The following is a 20,909-nucleotide window of genomic DNA, read 5'->3' as shown; positions in this document are numbered from 1 at the left end:
ATTCAGACGCCTTAACAAGCATTTCGACTCTCAAACCTGAGCAAATTGGTTTGCTTTTTTTTTTTAAACTTTGGGAAAATAGCAATGAGAAACTTAGCAAGAGCTGCCCTGCAAATTGCAAAATGCAAGAAAAAGGAAAATATTTGTAGCATTATTTTTTAAAAAAGCTAGAGAAAAACGTTTACAATTATAAGTATATATATAAAATTATTTTACAGAATTATTATTTTTAAGCACTTTTTTTTTTCATGTAATTTCCTTTCTTCTTTTACTTTATTTTTGTTAGTTTTGCTTCCCCTCTAATTTTAAGGTAATTTTCTTTAACTTTTTACAGTTTTTTTTTTTGGTCATCTCTTCTAGTTGCTCATTGTCTTTTTCCTAATGTTTCTGAAAGACATCAAGCCAATTTTCTCAGGTCTCAAAGAGTTAAAAAAAAAAAATTTCAAAACTGATTTTATGAGAGCGTCATTTCTTTCCCACAGAATGCAGCACCGGCCCACAGTGAAGTTTATTTTCTTACATCATTTTGCATAATCGACTTAATTTGCTCATTGAAGGAGCTTTACTAGTCAGTGTATTTTTTCCACAATCTGTAAATTGATTTTTTTCAAATAGTTAAAAAGACAGACAGTAATAGTAATAGCAGGTTAATTCAGTGGAGATTAAACAAAAGCGTCAGTAATAAGTGAAATAGAAGCCATGACAGGATGAAGACAAATACTATAAAAATCAAATCAGCACTCAGACCAAGACAAAAAAAACAAAATTAGTATTAAAATGAAAACAGAAAAATGTGTAACTTTACATGTGTAATTATGAAAATAACATAAAACATTAAGACATAATGTGATGTTTTTTTAGGTCAGACAACTGCCTGTCACTTCACAGCTTAATGTCTCTACTAGTCTGTGTTTTTACCTATAATGATGCCGACTTCACAGCGCTGATCGTCAAATCCGCAGGTCATCATGGTGCCAACTGTGTCATTCACCACCGCCATGATGTCGGCATCATAGTCCTGAAAAAACAAAATGATGTTCAACTCAAAACCAAATCAAAAAAAAATACACATATATCATTGTTGGAACAAGCAACATCATTTTCTCTTTAAAATATATTTTGACTATTGAAATAATCACAACAGTTAGTGTATTTTAAAATGAATCAAACAATGAAACCATGTAGAAAATTCCTTTTTTTGTTTTGTATGCAAATGTTTTTTAGGTAAAAAAAAAAAAAATCACACTTACGCCTCGCTTCTTGATGGCCTTGTTGAGAAGACTCACAACATCCATTCCTTCTACACCGCTGACTTTAAACTTCTTTGTCCACGTTATTAAGACCGCCTATAAAACAAGCGCAAGGACAAACTTTACTGTTAGACCGGCTTGGCGTGTCCAAAACGAACATCCATTGCTATTCAAATCACGGTATCTCTTTCCTACAGCGCTTCCTCCTAAAGACACTAAGAGCACAGTTACATTAACATTTATATTTTCTGAAAAAGCAAACATTTGCAAAGGTAATTTTCTAAAATAAGCCACAATTTGCTTACTTATATTTTACACATTTTGACTCCACAAGATCAAAATCGTACGCATCAATGTCACATTTGATCTTGCAGCATCAAATTTTGACAAAAGAAACAAACAACTCACTAAAATATTTAAAAAATGACAATAGTCTTAAGGTTGATGGCAGTTATCCCTCTAACATTGAACTACAGTATACATCACATTTGTGTTGGTGTTTGTTTACCTCGTCGAGTTTGGACTGGGCACAGGGGAAGGAGAACGTAAATCCCACAGGGAGTTTTTTTATCCTTGATTTTTTGCTTCTCCATGAAGTCGCCCAGGCAATCTGCAACATGGCCAAAGAGCTGCAGACAGAAACGAGACTTTTACACTGAAGAACGAAAGAATAGAAAGAGTGACAAACAAAAAACCTTTGTCCAACGTTATATTAAACATTTGATGCATTTCTTTGAGAGCTGGTCTCATAATCCATCATTTTAACCCCTTATGACCTAGTTTGACGTCAGTTTTCTTGTGCTGCATTTGGACGCCTCCCATAAGGTAGTTACCTCATTGAAACCCGAGGAATTTTTCTTTCAATGAATTGCGGAAAAAAGGCAATGATTTACTTGGCATGGTATGTCTCACAAATTGCAAGAAATTAGTAAAAGTTTATGAACAAAATAACCTTAAAATTAGTCATAAAAAATGAGGGAGAATTATTTTAAAAATATCAAAAAAATTATGGTCTTTCCTGGGTCCAAGACAACACAACATTACATGACAAGAGAAGCAAACAGTAATAAAAATTATATGTAATTATATATATATATATATATATATATATATATATATAAATATAAATAAAAATAAAATAAATGAATAAGAAAACACATTTAAAAAAGAGATAATACAAAAATGCAACTTTATTAACACTAATAATAAAAAGATAATCAAAAAGAAATTTTAATCAAAATTCAAAACCTTCAAATAAAAAAAAAAATAAAATAAGAAAAAAAAAAACCCCAACAACAATCAAATCTTTTTCTTAACTATCTTGTTCAAAAATTAATATAAAACAACCAATTGAAAAATAATTGTCAAACAAACCAAAAACCTAATAACCAACCAACCCACCACAGCTGCTCAAAGAGTCTCCACAGTGACCATAAAATTAACCCCAAACCTCTTTTAAAGCTTTAATAATTTTCTGAAAATAGGATTTTTTGGTGCGTTAGGCGGTGTCAGTTTTAGTTAACTTTACTAGCTGGTAACTAAATCTCAGCTCCACATTAAAGACTTTCTGATTAAATGTATAAAGCAGCTACATTTTTATGTGTTTCACTGTGTTGAAGGCTGTTTTGCTTCATATTTATAAAATGTACCGAAACACTCTCCTTTAAAAACAAACCTCTTTGTTAACAAAAACGTGTCCACAGAGCTCGTTACGTTTCTGGACAGCTGTCCCTCGGACATTTCATTAGACAGCATCTGTCTGTGCGCGTCTGTGCTCTGGACCAATCACACGGCCTCAGACAGTCTCTCATGTTTTGGTTATCGAGTTACAATACGGCCGCCAGCTGTTCCCTACAAGTTCAGTGAAGGTCAGCGTCCGCTCTGACTTCGCCATCTTTACTCGCCGTCAGTCAGGGGGTCGTTTTACACGTATTGATCCTCCGCCTGACCTCGAGTACAACCGAACTGTGTGCGGAGGTCAGACACAGACATGGAGTGTTTTGGGTGGAAACAGTCGAGCGTGTGACCTCGGTCGTGGTGTGTGTTTGTGACGATGTGGATTAAAAAAACACGGTGTGGACGGACGGACAGATTATCTGAACACGTCTGGTTTCTGTAAAATATGAGCTGAGCTGTTTAGGAAAAAAAAAAACCGTCAAAAACCGACGTTACACTCACACGTTTTCTCAAGACAAAAGACAAAATTTAAGGGGGGAGAAAGAGAGGGGGAGAAAAAGAAATAGGGAGAGAGAGATGGGGAGAGAGAAAAAAGAGTGAGAGAAGGACGGGGGCCGGAGAGGGGGGAGACGGGGGGAGAAAGAGGTGGGGAAGTAGGGAGAGAAGGGGGGAGAAAGAGGGAGAGAAAAAGAAAGAGAGAAAAAAAGATTAAAGAAAGAGAGAAAAATGGGATCAGGAGGGGGGACAGAGAGAGAAAAAAAAGAGAAAAGAGGTTGGGGGGTTGGGGAGAGATAGAAATGGAGGAGAAAGAGGGAGAGGGAGATATGGGGAAGAGAGGGGGAGAGCGAGAGAATGAAAAGGAGAGAGGGGGAGAAAGGTGGAGAGGGGAGAGAGGTAAGGAGAGAAATCGAGGGGGAAGAAAGGGAGAGAAAAAAAGAAAGGGGGAGAGAGTAGACAGAATGAGAGAAAGAAGGGGGGAGAGAGTGAGAGTGAGAGAGAGAAAGATGGGTTTGGAAAAGGGGGAGACAGAGAGAATGAAGTGGGTAGGGGGAGAGAGGGGGGAGAAAGTTAGGAAGAGAAATAGACGGGGGAGAAAGAGGGAGAGAAAAAGAAAAGGGAGAGGAAGGGAAAGAAAGGGGGAGAGGGATCTAGATAGCGAAAGATGGGATGTTAGAGGGGGGAGAGAGAGAGAGAGAGAGCGAAAGGGGGGGGCAGGGGGGAGAGCGAGATAAATAAGGGGCAAAAAGAGAGAGAAAGATGGGGTGAGGAGAGGGACGGAAAGAAAAAGGGGGAGACAGAGAGAGAGATGTACAGAGAGTGGTGGGAAAGAAAGGGGGGAGATAAAGGAAAGGAGACAGACAGAGAGGGAGGGAGTTTGGGGGGGAGTGTTTGTGTTTACCCGTGTCCCGTTGCCATGGATGATGTCATCGGGGGTCTCGTAGACCTGACTCTCCATCTGAACCGGCTGCTTTTTGTCCTGCGTCACTTTGACCCGCAGGATCCGAAAGTTTGAGCCGCCGAGATCCAGAGCGATGAAGTCCCCCTTTTCTGTCACAGTGGAAGAAAAAACATATTTGATCATCTTTATTATTTATATATTTTTTTTATATTTTATATTATATTTTTTTATATTATTTTATATTTTATATTTATATTATTTATATTTTTGCACTCTATGTAGTTGCAGTCTTTCTTGGTATTGCAACGGCTTCACAGGTTTCCCTTGGTATAAATAAAGTTTTATTTAATCTTACCTATTAAAAAAAAATAAATACAGAAAACAAACTGCTTTATATTTGCTCACCTTGAAATTATCATTAATGTGTATAAAATATGAATTTAAATTTAAGAGAGATGAAATTGGGGCCAACAAGCACCATCAAATCAAAATGTACTGCTGGTAGGTGAGCGTGTCCAAAATGTAAACTTCTGACGACTCAAGATGATGCACAACTCTGTTTTGGACATAATTGTCTAAAGAGTTTAAAGAGCAGTTAATGACATTTTGAAAATTTGAATATTAAAAAAAAAAATACACGTATTGTTCAGTTAATAACAATGAAGTTCTTGGACCACAAAAAACTTCTGTCACTTTTTTTCCATTAAAGCCCACTGGCGGCATTTTTTATGCTCCCAGAGTCCATCGTAATTTCCAAACCCGACATTCCATTAAAATGTAAAAAAAAACATTGTGCACAGCATGCACCACGGAGCTCATGCTGTGAGTAACTGTAAGAATGATGTCTAATAGTAAGAAAATGTAAACCGCAAATGTTTACAGTTGTGACTGCACTCCCATAAAAGGATATTTATCAGCACAGCATGCTTCACTCAGTGCTTCCGCAAGAGTCGAAAATACTTTGATGCAAGAAAAAAAATCACTGCAGGGCACAAAGTTTCAGTTGCCTGGGGAAGATCTCTTTGGATTGAAATTTTGCCGTAAAATTAGAAGGACCTACAGTATGCAGATGTTATTTGTGTGCTCTCTTTATGCTTTTGAGCAAGTTTTTCATATGTAATTTTTAATCTGTGCTAAAAAAATGGTCAAATACAGAAACCTGGCACTCTGAGTCTGATGCATTTTATTGTTCTTTTTACATTGAAATCTGCAAAACTTGACAAAATGTAAAGACACCTTTGCTTATTTCCACTCTCTTCCTCCCTCTGCCTCTCACTCTGTCTTTGAACAGTCTTTATCTTCTGTGCTCCCGTCATCGTCATCCTCCTGAATTTTACCGTCTGACTTGTTGAAAGTCAGCTGTCTGAGTTATGAAATGATGCTCTGCAGCCTGTTCCTTTCTCTAGTTGCAGATTTATGTGTCTTACAGGTAACATCACATTTTCTTCACTGCTTCTCCGTCAAACAGATTTTAACGGACACGAAAAAACGCAGAAAATCAAACCTGTTCTTAAAACTTTAATGACAGACGAAAGTTTTGTGGGTAATGAGATTGACAAAAATTACAGACTTGGCTTGCAGAGGGGCCCGTACTCTTGTCAAAACATTGCTGCGATGTAATTATGGCGGTTTGTCTACAGAATCTAGATCTGTGACATGAGTATATAAAAAACACACTCACTACAACTAACTTACAGATAACCTACATTTGAAATAGTTTTAATAGCTAATAGCTTTGAATAGGTTTGATTTAGTTGAAAAACATGACGCGAAGGCAGTGAGCAGCTAGATTAGATATTGCCCACAAATTTGCAAGAAATTAATAAAAATAATTACAAGAAAATTCTCAGAAAATAAGCAACAAAAAAAATAAAGTTAAAAAACAAAGACAAACAGGAAAATGACCTGTAAATGTGCTGAAAACCCCCCCAAAAAAACATGCATACATTTTTTCTCTGCCTTTAGCCTTTTTTAAACACTAATTTTCACGTCATTTTCTTGTCACTTTTCACTGATTTCTTGCAATTTGTGGGGTATTTCTTTTCAAGTTGGTTTTTTAGCCTTTTTTCCATGTTTTCAAAAGATATCAAACCAGCTTGCGAAAGGTCTGAACTGAACGCCTGCTGCAAAGAAAGAAAACTGCTGATTTTATGAACAACAGACTAAGATCAAGAGACACACCTTTCTGGCTGCAGTGCAATGCATTCTGGTAGTTGTAGGTTTTCTAGCTCTTGAGCAAAAGCAAATGCCAGAGCCCGTTTTCTCTATTTTCTCTGGTCATGTGGCACCAATTTCAAAAGTATTTTCGTCTTTCTACCACATAGACGGCCTAGTTTTATGTGAGAACCCTCTTTATATCTGTGAAATGCTTCTTTAAGACGCACTGTGGCTGGTTTTCCAACAACCTCTTTTCTGTGAACAGAGCCACCAGTCAGGTGCTGAGGTAGAGTCTCACTCCAGGCGAGAAGCCAAAATGTAATTTGACGCTCAGTGGTGAGAAGCTTTCACGTAACATCCTATTCAGTTGGGTTACAGACGTTATTATTTATGCATGAGGCTAAAAGCAGAGTACTACCACAAAAAGCTGTTTGTTTTTTTTATAGAGGATGAGGAACACAGACGAAAAATTTAATTTTAAGCAAAAGAATTAAACTTTTGAATACTTCACTGAATGATTTAAAGTGCTGTAAAAGTATTTTTCAGTTAATAGATTAGTTAGAAATAAAGACAAAATAATATGAAGCTACAGAGTAAAATCTGTTCCCTTGTTGAAGCTGACTTATAGTGTATGGCTCTTGATTTATTTTTTTTTGTTTTCTGTGTGTGTGTGTGTATTTTTTTTTTTCTCCCTGAGTTTACTGTATGTGTTTTTTGTTAAGTAACAGCAGTTGACAAACCATCTTTTTCTTTTGTTTATGTGTTTTTGAGAAAGGGGCAGGTATAATAAGATTTTTTTCCCTCCAGCTCCTTTTTTGTCATGGAATGTGTAAAATATAATATAATATAATATAAAAAAAAAAATCAAAACAATTTTTTTTTAAAATTGCATTTACATGACTGGAGCAAATACAAATTAATTGAAACAAATCAAATTAAATTAAAGAGTTCCATCATTATTCCAAAATGAACACACAAATTGTTACTTGTAATACATTTCCCATTATCTTAAAACTACAGGACATTACATGCTCTAAAATATTAACTAATTTGTAAGTGCACGTTAGAAGATGGGAATCATTTCTGATATTTAGTGCTGCAGCTCTCTTTACAAACAGTCTGATTCTGGATTAAAATGATTGATTTAGCTTTCAGGCATTTATCTGACTCTGATCCAAACATGATACTGAGCCAGTGTGCATTTACTGTTGCAGAGATCAAACCTGTGACCTTTCGGTTACAAAAAAATAGCCAGGGCATCCTGCCTCCCGACATAACAATGCTGTTCATGTCTGTCGTGTTTGCTGCATTGAGCTATTTATCTCTCTGACCTGACTGGTATGAGATGTGAGCCGCTTGACATATAGAAGTGTTACTGATTGGCTGCAGAGCGTGTGTCCATTTCACAGTATCTGTCCTTCTGTGACCTCACTGCTGGTATTTCAGAGCTTCTTGGTTTACATACATGTTGGGCTTTCAGTATTTATTGCAGTAGTTTTATAATTAAGGCCGCCGCATTCCTTTCTGGCTGAAATACAAGCAACCTCTTGCTGCTTTTGAAGGGATGAATGCACCAATTAGTGAGTTTTGGCTTTGTGTTTTGGAGCTGGCGGATGTGACTCATATGACAAAGGTCAAGCGTGACCTTGAATACAACAGTTTAACCCTGTTTGGGACTGTTTGGTGCAATTTGAGCGTTTTTCTTTTTTTTTTTTTTTTGTTGATAATTTTGGCTGTGTTCATGCATATGGCATAAAGTTTTTGCGAGATTGTGTATTTTTGTTTAGTTACATTCCACCATAGTTAACTTAAATACATACATGTGATGGTCTGTTTGAGAGATCTTGGCCTTTTGTGGCATAAATGTTGTTCTCTTCTGTCTTTATTTTCGCTTTATTTTAATTATCGACAATTTAATTTATATATTTATTCATTATATTATATTAATTTTATTTTATTTTTTTTTTTCATCTGAGATGTCTTTGAGAATATGGAGAGCCCCGTACTATAAATAAAAAAAATATAAAAAAAAAAAAAAAAAAAAACAGCAACAAAAATACATACATTTAACAATTTTCTTATCTGTAGTTAATAGATTTTTAATAACAGCATTTTTAAAGTATACTAAATACTTATCACTAACAACTACTAATATTTTCCTCATCACAATTCATATCTGGAAAGTAACAAAAATAGTTTTTAAAAAAACTTTTTTAAGGTTGTTAATAAGGTGCCAGAGTGCAATAAAAGAGAGCATCAAAATAGAGCTTGTTTATGAAAAAATATCTCGGGAACCCGTTCCAATGTCCTCATATCCTAAAAACACACCCTGCGTGCAACTTTTTAATTACTTTTATATTCTGTTATGACTTTCAGTGGATGCTCAGAGACTGAAATGTCACAGTGAAAACTGAACTCAAAATTTAGGCAGACAGAGAAATTGGTCTTTTTTTCATTATTAGCTTTTCTTGTCATGGTAATCTTAATGTGTAATTAGATTAGACTGTGAAATAATATCATAAGGGCTTTGCCTTGATTTCATTTACTTGTTCTCTTCTGAGACACAAAGAAAGTCTGCCCTGAGGGATCGGATTAACGGTTATTGAACTACATGTTACAGTCGAGGTAAAGTTTTCGTTTATCCCGCAGTCATCCTCCCCTGCCATGCCTGCCGCTGCTGATTAGGCTTTCAAACGTTTATCAGTTTTCTCCTCTGCCCTTTGCATGATCCCTCTGACCTCATGTAGTTGTCTTAACCTGAGGCTATTTATAACGTGGGAGCAGGCGGGAGAGGAGGCAGCGTATAGCCCGTCGCTCTCCGCTCGCCTTGTTCGGTCCACAGTATGTCTGACAGCCACTTGATGTTATTTTTGTGTCCAGCCGCTGTTTACTAACAGGGACAAACCACACGCAGCAAACAGCAGCAGCTTGACAAATCAAACTCTTGATTTTGTGAATCTAAGAGCTGTAATGAGGGGTGGTTTGGTTTCTCTGAGGATATTTAGCAAATTAAAATAATCCAACTTGTAGTGGCATTCCCTCTGAGTGTCAAAAAAGCCGCTGGTGAGCTGTAGGCACAGTGACTTCAGTCTGACACAAATAACAGCAGGTGTATTCCAGTTTAACACCTTTACCGAAAAATGTCTAAATTACATTCAGTCAGGGCTGGGCGATATGAAAATAAGTCTTATCGCAATATTTTTTTTTTTTAACATCAGTTGATATCCATATATATCATTTATTTCTGTCGAGCTTAAAGGTTCCCTTTTACTCCTAAGTAAGATATGAAGATATATATGAATATTTATTTTCTGTCAGACATTGAACATGACATTAAATCAATATCACAATTAATTGAACATTTTACTTCAATTACAATTAAATGATTATTTTGCTTTTTGCTCTTTTTTTGTGGTTTGTTTTTTTTTCGCTCATAGTTAACTGACACAGTTTCATGTGACCATGGTGTGTTGGAGTGTAATAAACATATGATTTATTATTATTTATCAAACTTTACAGCGTTATATAAAAAATTAAAAGCTCCATCTGAAACAAACTTCAGGTAAATTTAAGCACATTGTGCTGATAATAGGCCGACCTCTCCTGACTGCAGGACTCTGACTTCAGCTTCTGTCAAACTTCTGTGCTATTAATCATTTTATTCAAGAAAAAAAAAACAACTTTGAGTCGGCCTACTTCTCCTATAGCTGCCAACAGCCTGCCAATATTCCCAGTTAGAGAAAGGCTGAAAATTAGGTCATGTGCTTGTGGCCCCGGGCCCCCAAAACATTACATCTGCCCCTGGTAATAATAATGAGCGCTCAGCGCGAGCGGCTGGATGAGACACGGAGCGATGCGTCCTGGTGTTTCTAAATTCATCCCAAATTATTTTTTTAGAGTTAAATTAAACAGCAAATTTAGTCTACTGTGAGCCTGAAGAATATCACCCCACAGGAAAAGTTAAATGTTTTTAACCCTCTCTGACGCTGAAATTGCCATTTCAACAAAATCAGCTCTGCACAGTCATGATCATAATGTAATACTCTGTTTGTTACTACTGTCTGAAAAAAAAGCCTTAGCTGATGACAGGCCAACCCTCAGACTCGCAATCATGATTATTTAATGTGCAAAAGGTTTTTAATGGATGATATAAGTAATTAAATAATCTCCCATTAAATCCAAATTAAGAAAAGTGTCACTATGAGGGGTTCGGGCTCATGTTATGAGTTGAATACAGAGTTTGACGAGGCTGTTTGAACTGACAGGCCCCGGGGCCCAAAGCAGTACTGATCTACTGAGTTCAAATCCAGAGCACAACACAAAGAGGCTGTCCTCACGCAGCAGACCTGACGGTTTCACCACATCAGCACATTGTTTACAGGCAGAAACAGGATGCACGAGGTGCTGCTTTACCAGCGTACAGTATAGAGAGAACTGTATATACAACATAACAAAGACGCTGGACTCTTTGTTAAACTGTTGTTATTTATGTCTGAATCGCTTTGCACTTAATGAGATTGCGCCATCCTCATGATATTGCTTCCAATGGTAACGCTCCCTGTGTTTGTATTGCCGTGGAAATTCCTGCATGTTCATAAAACAATGTCTATTATTTTGTATTTTTTATATAGTTTATTTGACAGGGATGATGGGAGCACACATAGTACAACTTCCGCCTGTTAGAAACAAGCTGTAGTGACTGATGTTTCACATATGGTGATTAAAGCGATTGCTAGTTTCCAACTCCTGTCCCTAGTTTGGCTTTTAATGGAGAAAAAGAAGAAAAAAGGAGAATATATATCAAGGTTACATACAATAGCGTGCATCCTATAACAGCTATCGTAAAAAAAAATAAGACAAAAAGGTGAATATTTACATCAAGATACACAGAAATACAACATACAATTACAGTAAAAAAATAATAATAATAATGAAAAATAAAAGACAGAAATATCAATGTTACACACAGTTACATTTAATGCTTATGCTAATGTTGTCTACATTTTTGATACTGTCGTACATTATTTTTATTTCATTATGCCAGTGTATTCAACTGAAGCCCTGTTTGCTGCTTTGAATATAAGTGAATAATAATAAGAATTATTCTAATCTAATCAAATTATTCATATGTTTTTTTTGTACTTTTCTAGCTATTGTTTGCTGAACCAGTGGACAAATGTTGGCATGGGACACATCAGAGTTTCCCTCAGTCATAGGACACCAGGAAACGATGTTGAGGAGTGGCAGGTAAGTCAATATTTAACTAATATTTAACTTCCAGCTGAATATTTCTTAAACTACTAACATGATGACCTCTGAAAGATTAAATAAGGAAGCCACTGACCAAGTGTCCAAAGTTTTCCTGTAAGATGCTACTCTCCCTGAGTTTGATAAAGTGCTTTATAGCGTCCCCAAATCCCTGTTTTTCTCTGCACAAACTGTTTGCAATGTTTTTAAAACTCTGAATGAAATCAAAAGTGAGCTTGGCCCAGTTAGAATAATAATATTCTAGTTTCTGCTGTGCAAAGAATTATTTTCATAGTCACTGAAAATTAATAATGGAGTCTTGAAAAAACATGAAAAAGTTTTAAAATTGTGTCTATGAAATGTAGATTATTAAATGTAGATGTAGTAGATGATGTTGAAGTGGACTGTCTGTAGACACGCACGTTTACTTGTTACAGTGATGTGTTTTTGTACCTGATCCGTCAGGAATGGACCTGACGAAGGTGGGCAGCATCTTGACGGTGGCGGTGGGACTGGTGTCCCGGCCGAGCCCGTTCTCCATCTCCCTGCGGAAACCGGTTCATGATGTCCTTCAGCGTCTCGTCAGAGAACCGCATGGAGTACAGGTACTTATCGATCTGAAGGCACAGACACAAACACAAGCCGTCAGGGAGTATTCAAATGCGCTTAAAGTTTTTTTTAAATTGTTAAATGTTTTTTTAAAAAAACATTTAACAATTTAAAAAAACTTTTTTTTTTTTTACAGTAAAGACATAAAAACAGATAACAGGAAATAAAACAAGAAAAACAGGTTACAGTTCAGGGATTTTCAGGTGCTGTTGTGGCGCGAATTTCACTTAAAAAAGTAGTAGTAGTAGTAGTAGTAGTAGTACCCGAGATAAACAGCGTGCAAGGTTTAATTTTTTTTTACTTTATTTATGTTTTCAAAATATAACAATTTGGCATGTGAAAACATGTACATTCTTGTTTGTCATTGACACAGATGCCTACTCACACCCTCCCATCCAGGTTTACACAAATAACCAAAATAGGGGAAATATTTTTTAAATCTTCTAATCTAAAAAATAATTGAATAAATAAATAATTTATTATAATTATTATTATTAATAATAATAATAATAATGAAATAAATAAATAAACAATAAAATAAATACATACAAAAAAATATTTTGTATAAAACATTCTCCATTTCCTTTTTTGCATGTTCAAAAGAAATCAAATCAGAATGAGTTAAACAATTCATGTATGACATCTACATATTCTTCATATGACAGAGTTTCAAAATAGCTAAGGAAAAGGTGACCAGGTTTCATTAAACCTTTGGCGTGATCCACGTACGCTTCATCTGATCCTCTCTAATATTATATCGACATTACCTCCTGAGTCTGTTGTTTAAAAGACGGTGGCTTTATCGTTGTCCAATTAAGCAAGATAAGTCCACAGGTAAGAAGACAGGTAAATTAAATTGCCCTTCTTCTGTGAACAGAAAGTCCCTTTTCTTGTTGGTAACAATAGAAACTCACGTGATTTTTCATGCTGTGTTAAAGGTTTACTCCCTGGTAAACAGACCTAATCATGTGTGAAACTGACCACAAACTGACTTAACTTAAACGTAACTAAACGTTAACTGCAGACCACCATATAAACACTGGCTGTGTTTTACTCCTTTGATGTGTCATCATCATAGTATGAACACGGCAAAGCACTGTGAGACATCCTAAAGAAGAAAAAACTCCTTTTTATGTCATTCGTTGTTTTAATTTGTAAGGACACTCAAATATGTGAAATGCTTAGTTAACTAATTGCATGACAGACATGACGGGAGAAAGGTCATTGAGTGGAAGTTAAAAAGCCAATAAATTGATCCACTTAACACAAAATAACACATAGTGTGTGAGGGAGCTTGAACCAGGACAGCTCGACCCCCCTGAACCACAGCTCTGCAGCAGAAACATGTTAGCACGAGACAAAATTTCAAAAAGTGGAGATAAGTTGACAGAGTTAAGAGCGCTTCATATAATACAATAAAAATCAGTGCAGCAATATAATAACCGGCTTGTTTAAAATAGCATCATTGTGCAGTTTTAATTGCAGTTAAAGCATGTGATTAATGAAATGTTTGTTCGGGGGGATTTGGCCTGCACATTCACTGTTATTGTTATGTAATCGCACACTGCATGCCATTGGGCACACACAGCTCAGGGATCCACTCTGTGCCACGAAACACAGTCCGCACATTTGTTTCTCATCAGGCTCCTCTGCGGGGAATTGTTAATATTAGCTTCACCAAAAGATTAGTACAATAACTTAAAATAAGGTCTGCGTTTCGCTGTCACCATGTGAGGCTGTACGCCAAAGCAGATCATCATTTACTCATAAATCAACTTTTTTTACTCTTGATTTTCTTCCTTTAAAGTTGAAGTTGGTATTTATTATAAAACATAACTATTATTTAATTGCCGGCACTGTTTCTATATTTACACAGCATGAAATGAGACAGATAATCTGTAAAATAAAGTCATACTCTGTTGTCTTGTAGCGTCTGTAATGGCCTTACTGTATGTGATCAAAAACAGCCAGTCAGAGTGGAGGTTTCTCTAACACAGTTGTCAAAAATGTCAATCACTGCTCGTGAACTGCAGTCAAACTGTCAAACAAACAGTTTTCTCTTTTCTATTTTTTATGTTAAAAAAAAAAGAAAAAACGGTCACAAAGTTTCTCATTTCATGGCTGAACTTAACACTAAAATACATTTCTGAAAACATTTGAGGTTAAAACTAGAAAATGCAGGAACAAACTCTTGATTCATATTTGATCACAGCTGCCTAGTTTCACCGTTTGACTGCAGTTCATTGATCAATTGACGTGATTGATGATCCTCTGCTCAGATTGGTTGTTGCTGACTGCGCTGCAGCCTGATTCTAGCAAACACCATTAGAGGCATTAGGACGAGGAGGAGGGACATGATTTTTTTTTTCAGACTATCGTGTTTCAGAATATACTGACTATTTCAGCAAATATGACTCGATAAGTTATTTTTTTAAAAAGCTACCAACTGCAGCTTTAAACTAATAAATAATACTGTCAAATAAATTCTGTATCTGCCTATTGCAACCTTTATTTAGAGCTATATGTTTGCTATACTGGCTTAAATATTCAAACTCAAGGCGCCTTGTTTTTTATGGCTGCACCATTACATCAAACGGAAATTTTATATTCCTCCTAAATTTAGCCTGCCATATTTATTTCCTCTGGATACTTAGGAATCTCCACTGCGAGTCAACAAAGTGCTGTGTGTTTGAACAGTGCAACACGAGGCTGTAAAGAGGAACATCAGGGGTTAAAAGGTCGATGTTGCTAATTCTCTATTTATTTATTGATTTCTTTATATTTCTATAACAGACAGAAAGTCATTTTAGATGCTGGTGGAATATGTACATTAACTCAAGTACTGTAGTTATTTAATTAACCAACTATTAGTTTTGAGGTTCTTGCACTTTTATTGAGTATTTCCATTGAACTGTTTACTACTTTATACTTCTAATCCACAACATCTCAGAGGTGGATATTGGAAGTTTTACTCCATTATATTTATTTCATAACTTTAGGCGCTAGTTACTTTGCAGATTTAGATTATTAATCCCTCCATCAATTTATTCAATTCATTTTCTATAACTGCTTAACCTTTACAGGGTCGCAGCTTTAGAGCCTGTCTACAAAATATACATCAGCTAATACATTATGATGTATTATTACAGATTCGGCCTCCCGGCAGTATATAAAGCAATTAAGTCATGAAATCAGCCCCACCTTTAGCAGCTGCAGTGTTTAAAGTGATGAACACATTAATGCATCAATAATTACTCTAATCGGAAATGGTCCATTCGGCTTAAAAGGTATTCATTTTTAATTTTTTTTAAAATTTGTGTTTAATTCCTATACTTGCAGACATGCAAAAGCATGTCTTGATGGAGTAGGATTTTGAATACAGGACTTTTACAGTAGTTTCACATTGTAGTATTGCTACTTTTACTTAAGTTAAAGATCTCAATAATTCTTCCACTACTGTTGCTAAATCTGACTTCATATAATTATAATATTAAACTTAATTTATATGGCACTTTTCATGCAAGGAATGCAGCTCAAAGTGTGTCAAAATAAAAATAAAACACAAAAACAAAAAAAGACAACAAGATTAGACAATAAAAAGACAGTCGATGATAAACTATATATGTATATAAAGTTAAAAAGAAAATAACATTTAGAAGAAATAATAAGTAAAAAGCCAGACTAGATAAACAGGTGTTCAGCTGTAATTTAAAAATGCTAACAGAGCCTGTGTCTCTAATTTTGGATAGGTATTCCATAATTTTGGAGCTTCGTTAACAAAAGCTGTCTATGTTCTTGTGCAAATAAATGTGTGTATTTAAAAACGCGCAGTAGAAGTAAAATAGTACGCAGTGTACCAGATACACACATTTGGAAAACTTCCGTCCTTTTAAGGATCCTGAGTCACCTCAGTGAAGACAGTCGTAAATTCCACTAACCTACTTCAGCGGAGGCACGTGCGTGCACTGCACTGTGACATCATGCATGTCATCATAAATCTACCACTCCCCCTTCATCTCCTCCGACCACCTCCCCCCCTCCCCCCTGCTGGGAACACCGGTCTTTTCATCCCATGCAGCGGCTAATTTCGACCAAAGCAAAGGTCATTTGTGCAGATGACCCGAGGCTTCAGTCCGGCTCAGGTTTCATCTGCTAATGAGTTTATGTTGTCTTTGCCAGAGGCCATTCAAAAATAAGAGAGTTTACGGGAAAAAAGATGGAAGAAGAAACAAAAGGAGTGAAAGAATTGGTGAGTGGAGCAAGCAGTGAGGGAGGAGATCACGGAGCTCACGACTTTTCCCAGCACCCCCCCTCCTACAGACACCTGTCTGCTTCAGCCGCCCTGGCAACCGACGCTCCGGAAACACTCTCTGTAACGAGGGTCTGCCTGCTGCACATCACCACCATCACTGTCAAGGACATCCATGTCAAACCCTATTAAAGCCCTCAGCAGAGCCAAGCGAGAAAACACAATTTAGAGCTCATCACGGCCTCCCCTTCCTCTTCCTCTACTTCCCAAATGCTGCATCCTCCTCTCCAGACCTGATACGCCCCACAGCCCTCAGTGCTGACATGCAGCAACCGGCGTCCATGGCTGTCCACAAGCCTGCTGTCACATTACACAACTCTCCAGCACAAAGGGACCTCTGTGCGAGCTCACTCTCTACGCACCTTCTTGAGCTGATCATCCTTCAACTCGGTGAAGTAGTAGGCCAGAAGCTGAGCCGCTATCATCCTGCCTGCACGTCCGCCAGGAGCTGTCAGCAGCGACTACGAGGTGGTTGGAGAGTAAAGAAGGAGGGGAAGGAAGGCTGGTTTGTTCCCCACTCGCTGATCCCTCTTTATCCTGAAGCAGAGGAAGAAGCAGGCCCGAGCTGAGCACCGTGGCAAGGTTAGAGGGGGAAAGAAAAGTCTGGTGAAACAAGAGTGCAGCGGCAGCCGTGCCTGCTAGTCTGCGACAGGCACACACTTGACGCCTCACACACACACACTTAAACACACACACACACACACTCTCAGAGGCTGGGTTTGACCGTGTCTCCTCCCTCTGAGCTGCTCGCTCCCTGTTGGCTCTGGGGAGATGCAGCAGCTCCGCACTGGAATGGTGGTTCTGGTACGCCCTGCCCCCACCGAGTGGTCTGATTGGCTGAGCTGGGGGGACATAAAGGAGAGGAAGAAGGGGAGGGAGGAGGAGGAGGAGGAGGGGGCTTCTCCTACAGCAGCAGGGGAGTGAGGACGTGATGAGGAGGAGGAGGAGGAGGAGGGGGGGATTGTGAGCTGAACAGGAAGCTGCATCTGCATGATAACCTGCCACTCTCCTCCCAGCAGCTCAGAGCCGGAGACTTCCCCCGGCCGGCACGTCTCGCACGTTGCCACGCCGGCCATAGGTGTACGTGCAGAGGGGCGAGGCGAGCACACGATGATGTCATCATCCCTCTGCCTGCTGCATCACACTCAGCATCAGCTACAGGCTGAAGGGCATCAGATACAAGCTGCAACATCCAACCATCTCTGAGCAGCTCCACACGCACTACAGCCAGAGACACGCGCTGACGGTTTCTTATCTCCTGAAACACTCGCCCCTCACACAGCGACGCACGCCGTATCCCTGCCAGCAAGGCGCCCAAAAACACGCTGGCCAACTTGCACGCTGGCACGTAATTGTGTGAAACTTTACCTGATAACCACAGTATTCAAACCTTTAACTTCAGGCGAGTACGCGTCCATTCTCGACCTTGCAAACCTTGAAAAAATGACATTGGATTGATTTAGGTACCCTGAGTGATCAACAAGCCCCATGATACCAAACAGACGCACAGTCCTCAGGTTTCCACTCTGATGGTCCGCATCTTTAATGCATTAAAAACTACCACTAAGCTCCCAGTCTGCAATGGTTATCAAGCCAAACTGTGAACTAACAAGTAAAAAAAGACAATTGCCCACCTGTTCGATCGTCATAGGTCAATTTTAAATGGTGGGAAAGATGTGAAATATTTTAAATGCAATGTTTAATCACTCCAGGAGTTTTAAGCTTTATCCCTAAATCCTCTTTTAAATGATTTTGGTACACACAGTACACAAAACTTTTCACTGAAAAAAGAGAATTATCAACCAACTTAAAATAATTACTTCAATCTGTAACACAGTCAATGGTTTGTAAATCGAACTTGATGATTTGATTTGAAAAAACTTAATTTATTCATGCGTTGCAAATGATTCAGATTCAGGAAACTTTATCGTCTGTCGTGACAGAAAATCATCCTAGATGTGGCTCAAAATGCAAAAACAAACTCGGACAATAATATATTTATGGCAGCGGCAATAAAGGATTTTTTTACAAGTGTTTTTATCGGCCAAGGGGACATTTTTGTGACGTTTTGTAGTACCTGAAAAGACTTATTCAGAGGATGAGTGGGATCTTTTGTAATGTGATTGGCTTTCCTTTCAGCAGCTTTGGGTATGAAGTACTGACAGTGGATTTTGGGTTTTACCAGGTCCTTTACTCGCTTGGTTTTTTCTTAACAGAGATGAGGTTGAATCAGGATGTGATTTTAAAAGTGAGCACAGATTCAACAAGGGATTTGTACACAGCTGTAATTATTTTAAGTAGGTTAACGAATTCTCTTTTTTCAGTGTTAGTGTTCAGACTGAATAAGTGAAAGAGGAATATCTGAGATTAAAAATATCTGCTTCTTCTCTTCATAAACTTATATTTAGGAGTATTATTATGACTCTGGGGTCACTAGTTCAAACCAGATGTCAGACATTATTTTGTCAGACAAAATATTAACATGAGATATAATCTCAGAATACAAATGTAAAACGACATGGAATAAAAAAAGACACAAATCATAAAACAAAACTGAAAACAACAAAACAAAACAAAAACACACAACCTTGCAAAAATGTATGCCACATGCATAAACACAGTGACAATTATCAAAAAAATGAAGAATGAAAAGCGTGTAAAAAGTGCCAACAGTCGCTAATTACAATCAAAAATAGACAAATTCTCAATATATATATGTTGTTCAATGTATCATCTACTGTATATTTTAAATTTAAAAAGTAATAAATACATTGTCAAAAAATTAGTCCCACAAAACAAAAATATTGCACATACTTAACAAAAACGTGTTAAGTATGTGCACAAGTGCACGAAAGCTGTGTTGCAAGTAAACAAAACAAAGACACGAATGGAAAGTTATCTGAATTTTTCTTTTTTTTATCTTTTTGAGATTTTGACATTAATTTTTGTTTAAATGCCAAAACAGTGCCTTTGCACACTGAGTGTACTATTCTTATTATATTGGAAAATACTGTCCTTCTGAGTCATAGCTGAAGTTTTCCATTCTGTCAGTCGATTACGTAAAGTTGCAACTTTAGTTGTAAATAGATGACCAATTAAAAGACTGAAATCTACTAAAGCAGGGTTAGGCAGCCTGTGGCTCTTTAACTGCTCTCTACTGGCTTCCAGTGACTTTAAAACAAAAAAAAAGACGAAAAAAAAGAAAAAATGGAAGTGATTTTTTTTTTCACATTTTAATTTGTTTATTTATTTTCTGTTCTAGGTCTAAATAAATGCTTAAATTATCCTCTTTTACAAAAACCACTGAATAATTAAATTAAACTTAACTAAAGTTATGTCATACATCTATGGCCTGGCGCCTTTTTTTCTAAATTTTGCTAAACCTCAATGACGGTGGCTTGTCTCAAAATGCCCTCGCTAGGCTAGTTATTTACTACAAATAGTGAAGTCTCGGAGGAAAATAGAGAATTTAACAGTGTGTAAAAAGATTTGTTTGCTTTAACTGCCAAATAATCATGAATAGCCCACTGAAGAGAAGCCACATTGTTGTAAAACATATTAATAAATACTTGTTTAGACAATAACTACAAGTCTCAAATATGTTTTGCGGCCCCAGACATGTTTTTTTTTTTTTTTTAATTATTTTTGGTCAAAAATGGCTCTGTTGATTGTAAAGGTTGCTGACCCCTGTGCTAAAGCCAAGAACCGCACTGAAAAAAAGAGACATTATGTTTAACTCTTAAGTTTTGATATTTTTACTATAGTGTAAGTGGCAGTTTTCATATCCATACCCTTTATTTTTTTATTATTATCAGTGATTTTGATTGCTACCCTCTTTTTGTGTGAGTAACTTTTTTACTAGACTTTGGCGTTATCAGTGTCAAAGTCGATCGTAGATATTTATGGTAACCAAACTCAGGATTTGATCTTTTGTTTTTCCCCTTTTGTACATTACATTAGCAGAACAAGCAGTTAGTGTGTCCTTTTATCTACCTAAGGGTTCCTAAAATCATAGAAAACCCAGAAAAGTCCTGGTATTAGTAGAAATAATTGAAAGTTTTGGAAAAGTTATGGAATTTTATAGAGTGATAAAGTAGTTAGAGCAGTCATCTAGCGGTAACTTTCTGCGTAATGTAACATTACTGCAGATTAATTTTGCATTGTTGTGTAACGACGCTTTGTTTACCATCACGTAAGGTTCCTCACTTGTCCCTGCTTTTCTTGTTATGTTTGAAAGCTAACTGAAATTATATGTGAAAAG

The 20,909-nt window shown here is 37.0% G+C and overlaps 1 protein-coding gene across 1 annotated transcript in view; it reads right to left on the bottom strand.

The window, feature by feature from the left end:
• LOC121942360 (hexokinase-1-like) overlaps window positions 1–17,436 on the bottom strand; it is a 34,829-nt gene extending 17,393 nt beyond the window's left edge. Inside the window, 8 exon segments of the mRNA XM_042485545.1 lie at window positions 919–1,018; window positions 1,251–1,346; window positions 1,759–1,818; window positions 1,820–1,879; window positions 4,327–4,475; window positions 12,184–12,283; window positions 12,285–12,347; window positions 17,011–17,436. Coding sequence (XP_042341479.1) covers window positions 919–1,018; window positions 1,251–1,346; window positions 1,759–1,818; window positions 1,820–1,879; window positions 4,327–4,475; window positions 12,184–12,283; window positions 12,285–12,347; window positions 17,011–17,073 — 691 coding nt within the window. The 5' untranslated portion in view covers window positions 17,074–17,436.
• Window positions 17,437–20,909: the final 3,473 nt, after the last annotated feature.

The sequence above is a fragment of the Plectropomus leopardus genome, chromosome 4, assembly GCF_008729295.1.
Source record: "Plectropomus leopardus isolate mb chromosome 4, YSFRI_Pleo_2.0, whole genome shotgun sequence".
Classification (NCBI taxonomy): domain Eukaryota; kingdom Metazoa; phylum Chordata; class Actinopteri; order Perciformes; family Serranidae; genus Plectropomus; species Plectropomus leopardus.
This window is presented reverse-complemented; position numbering and strand designations above follow the sequence as displayed.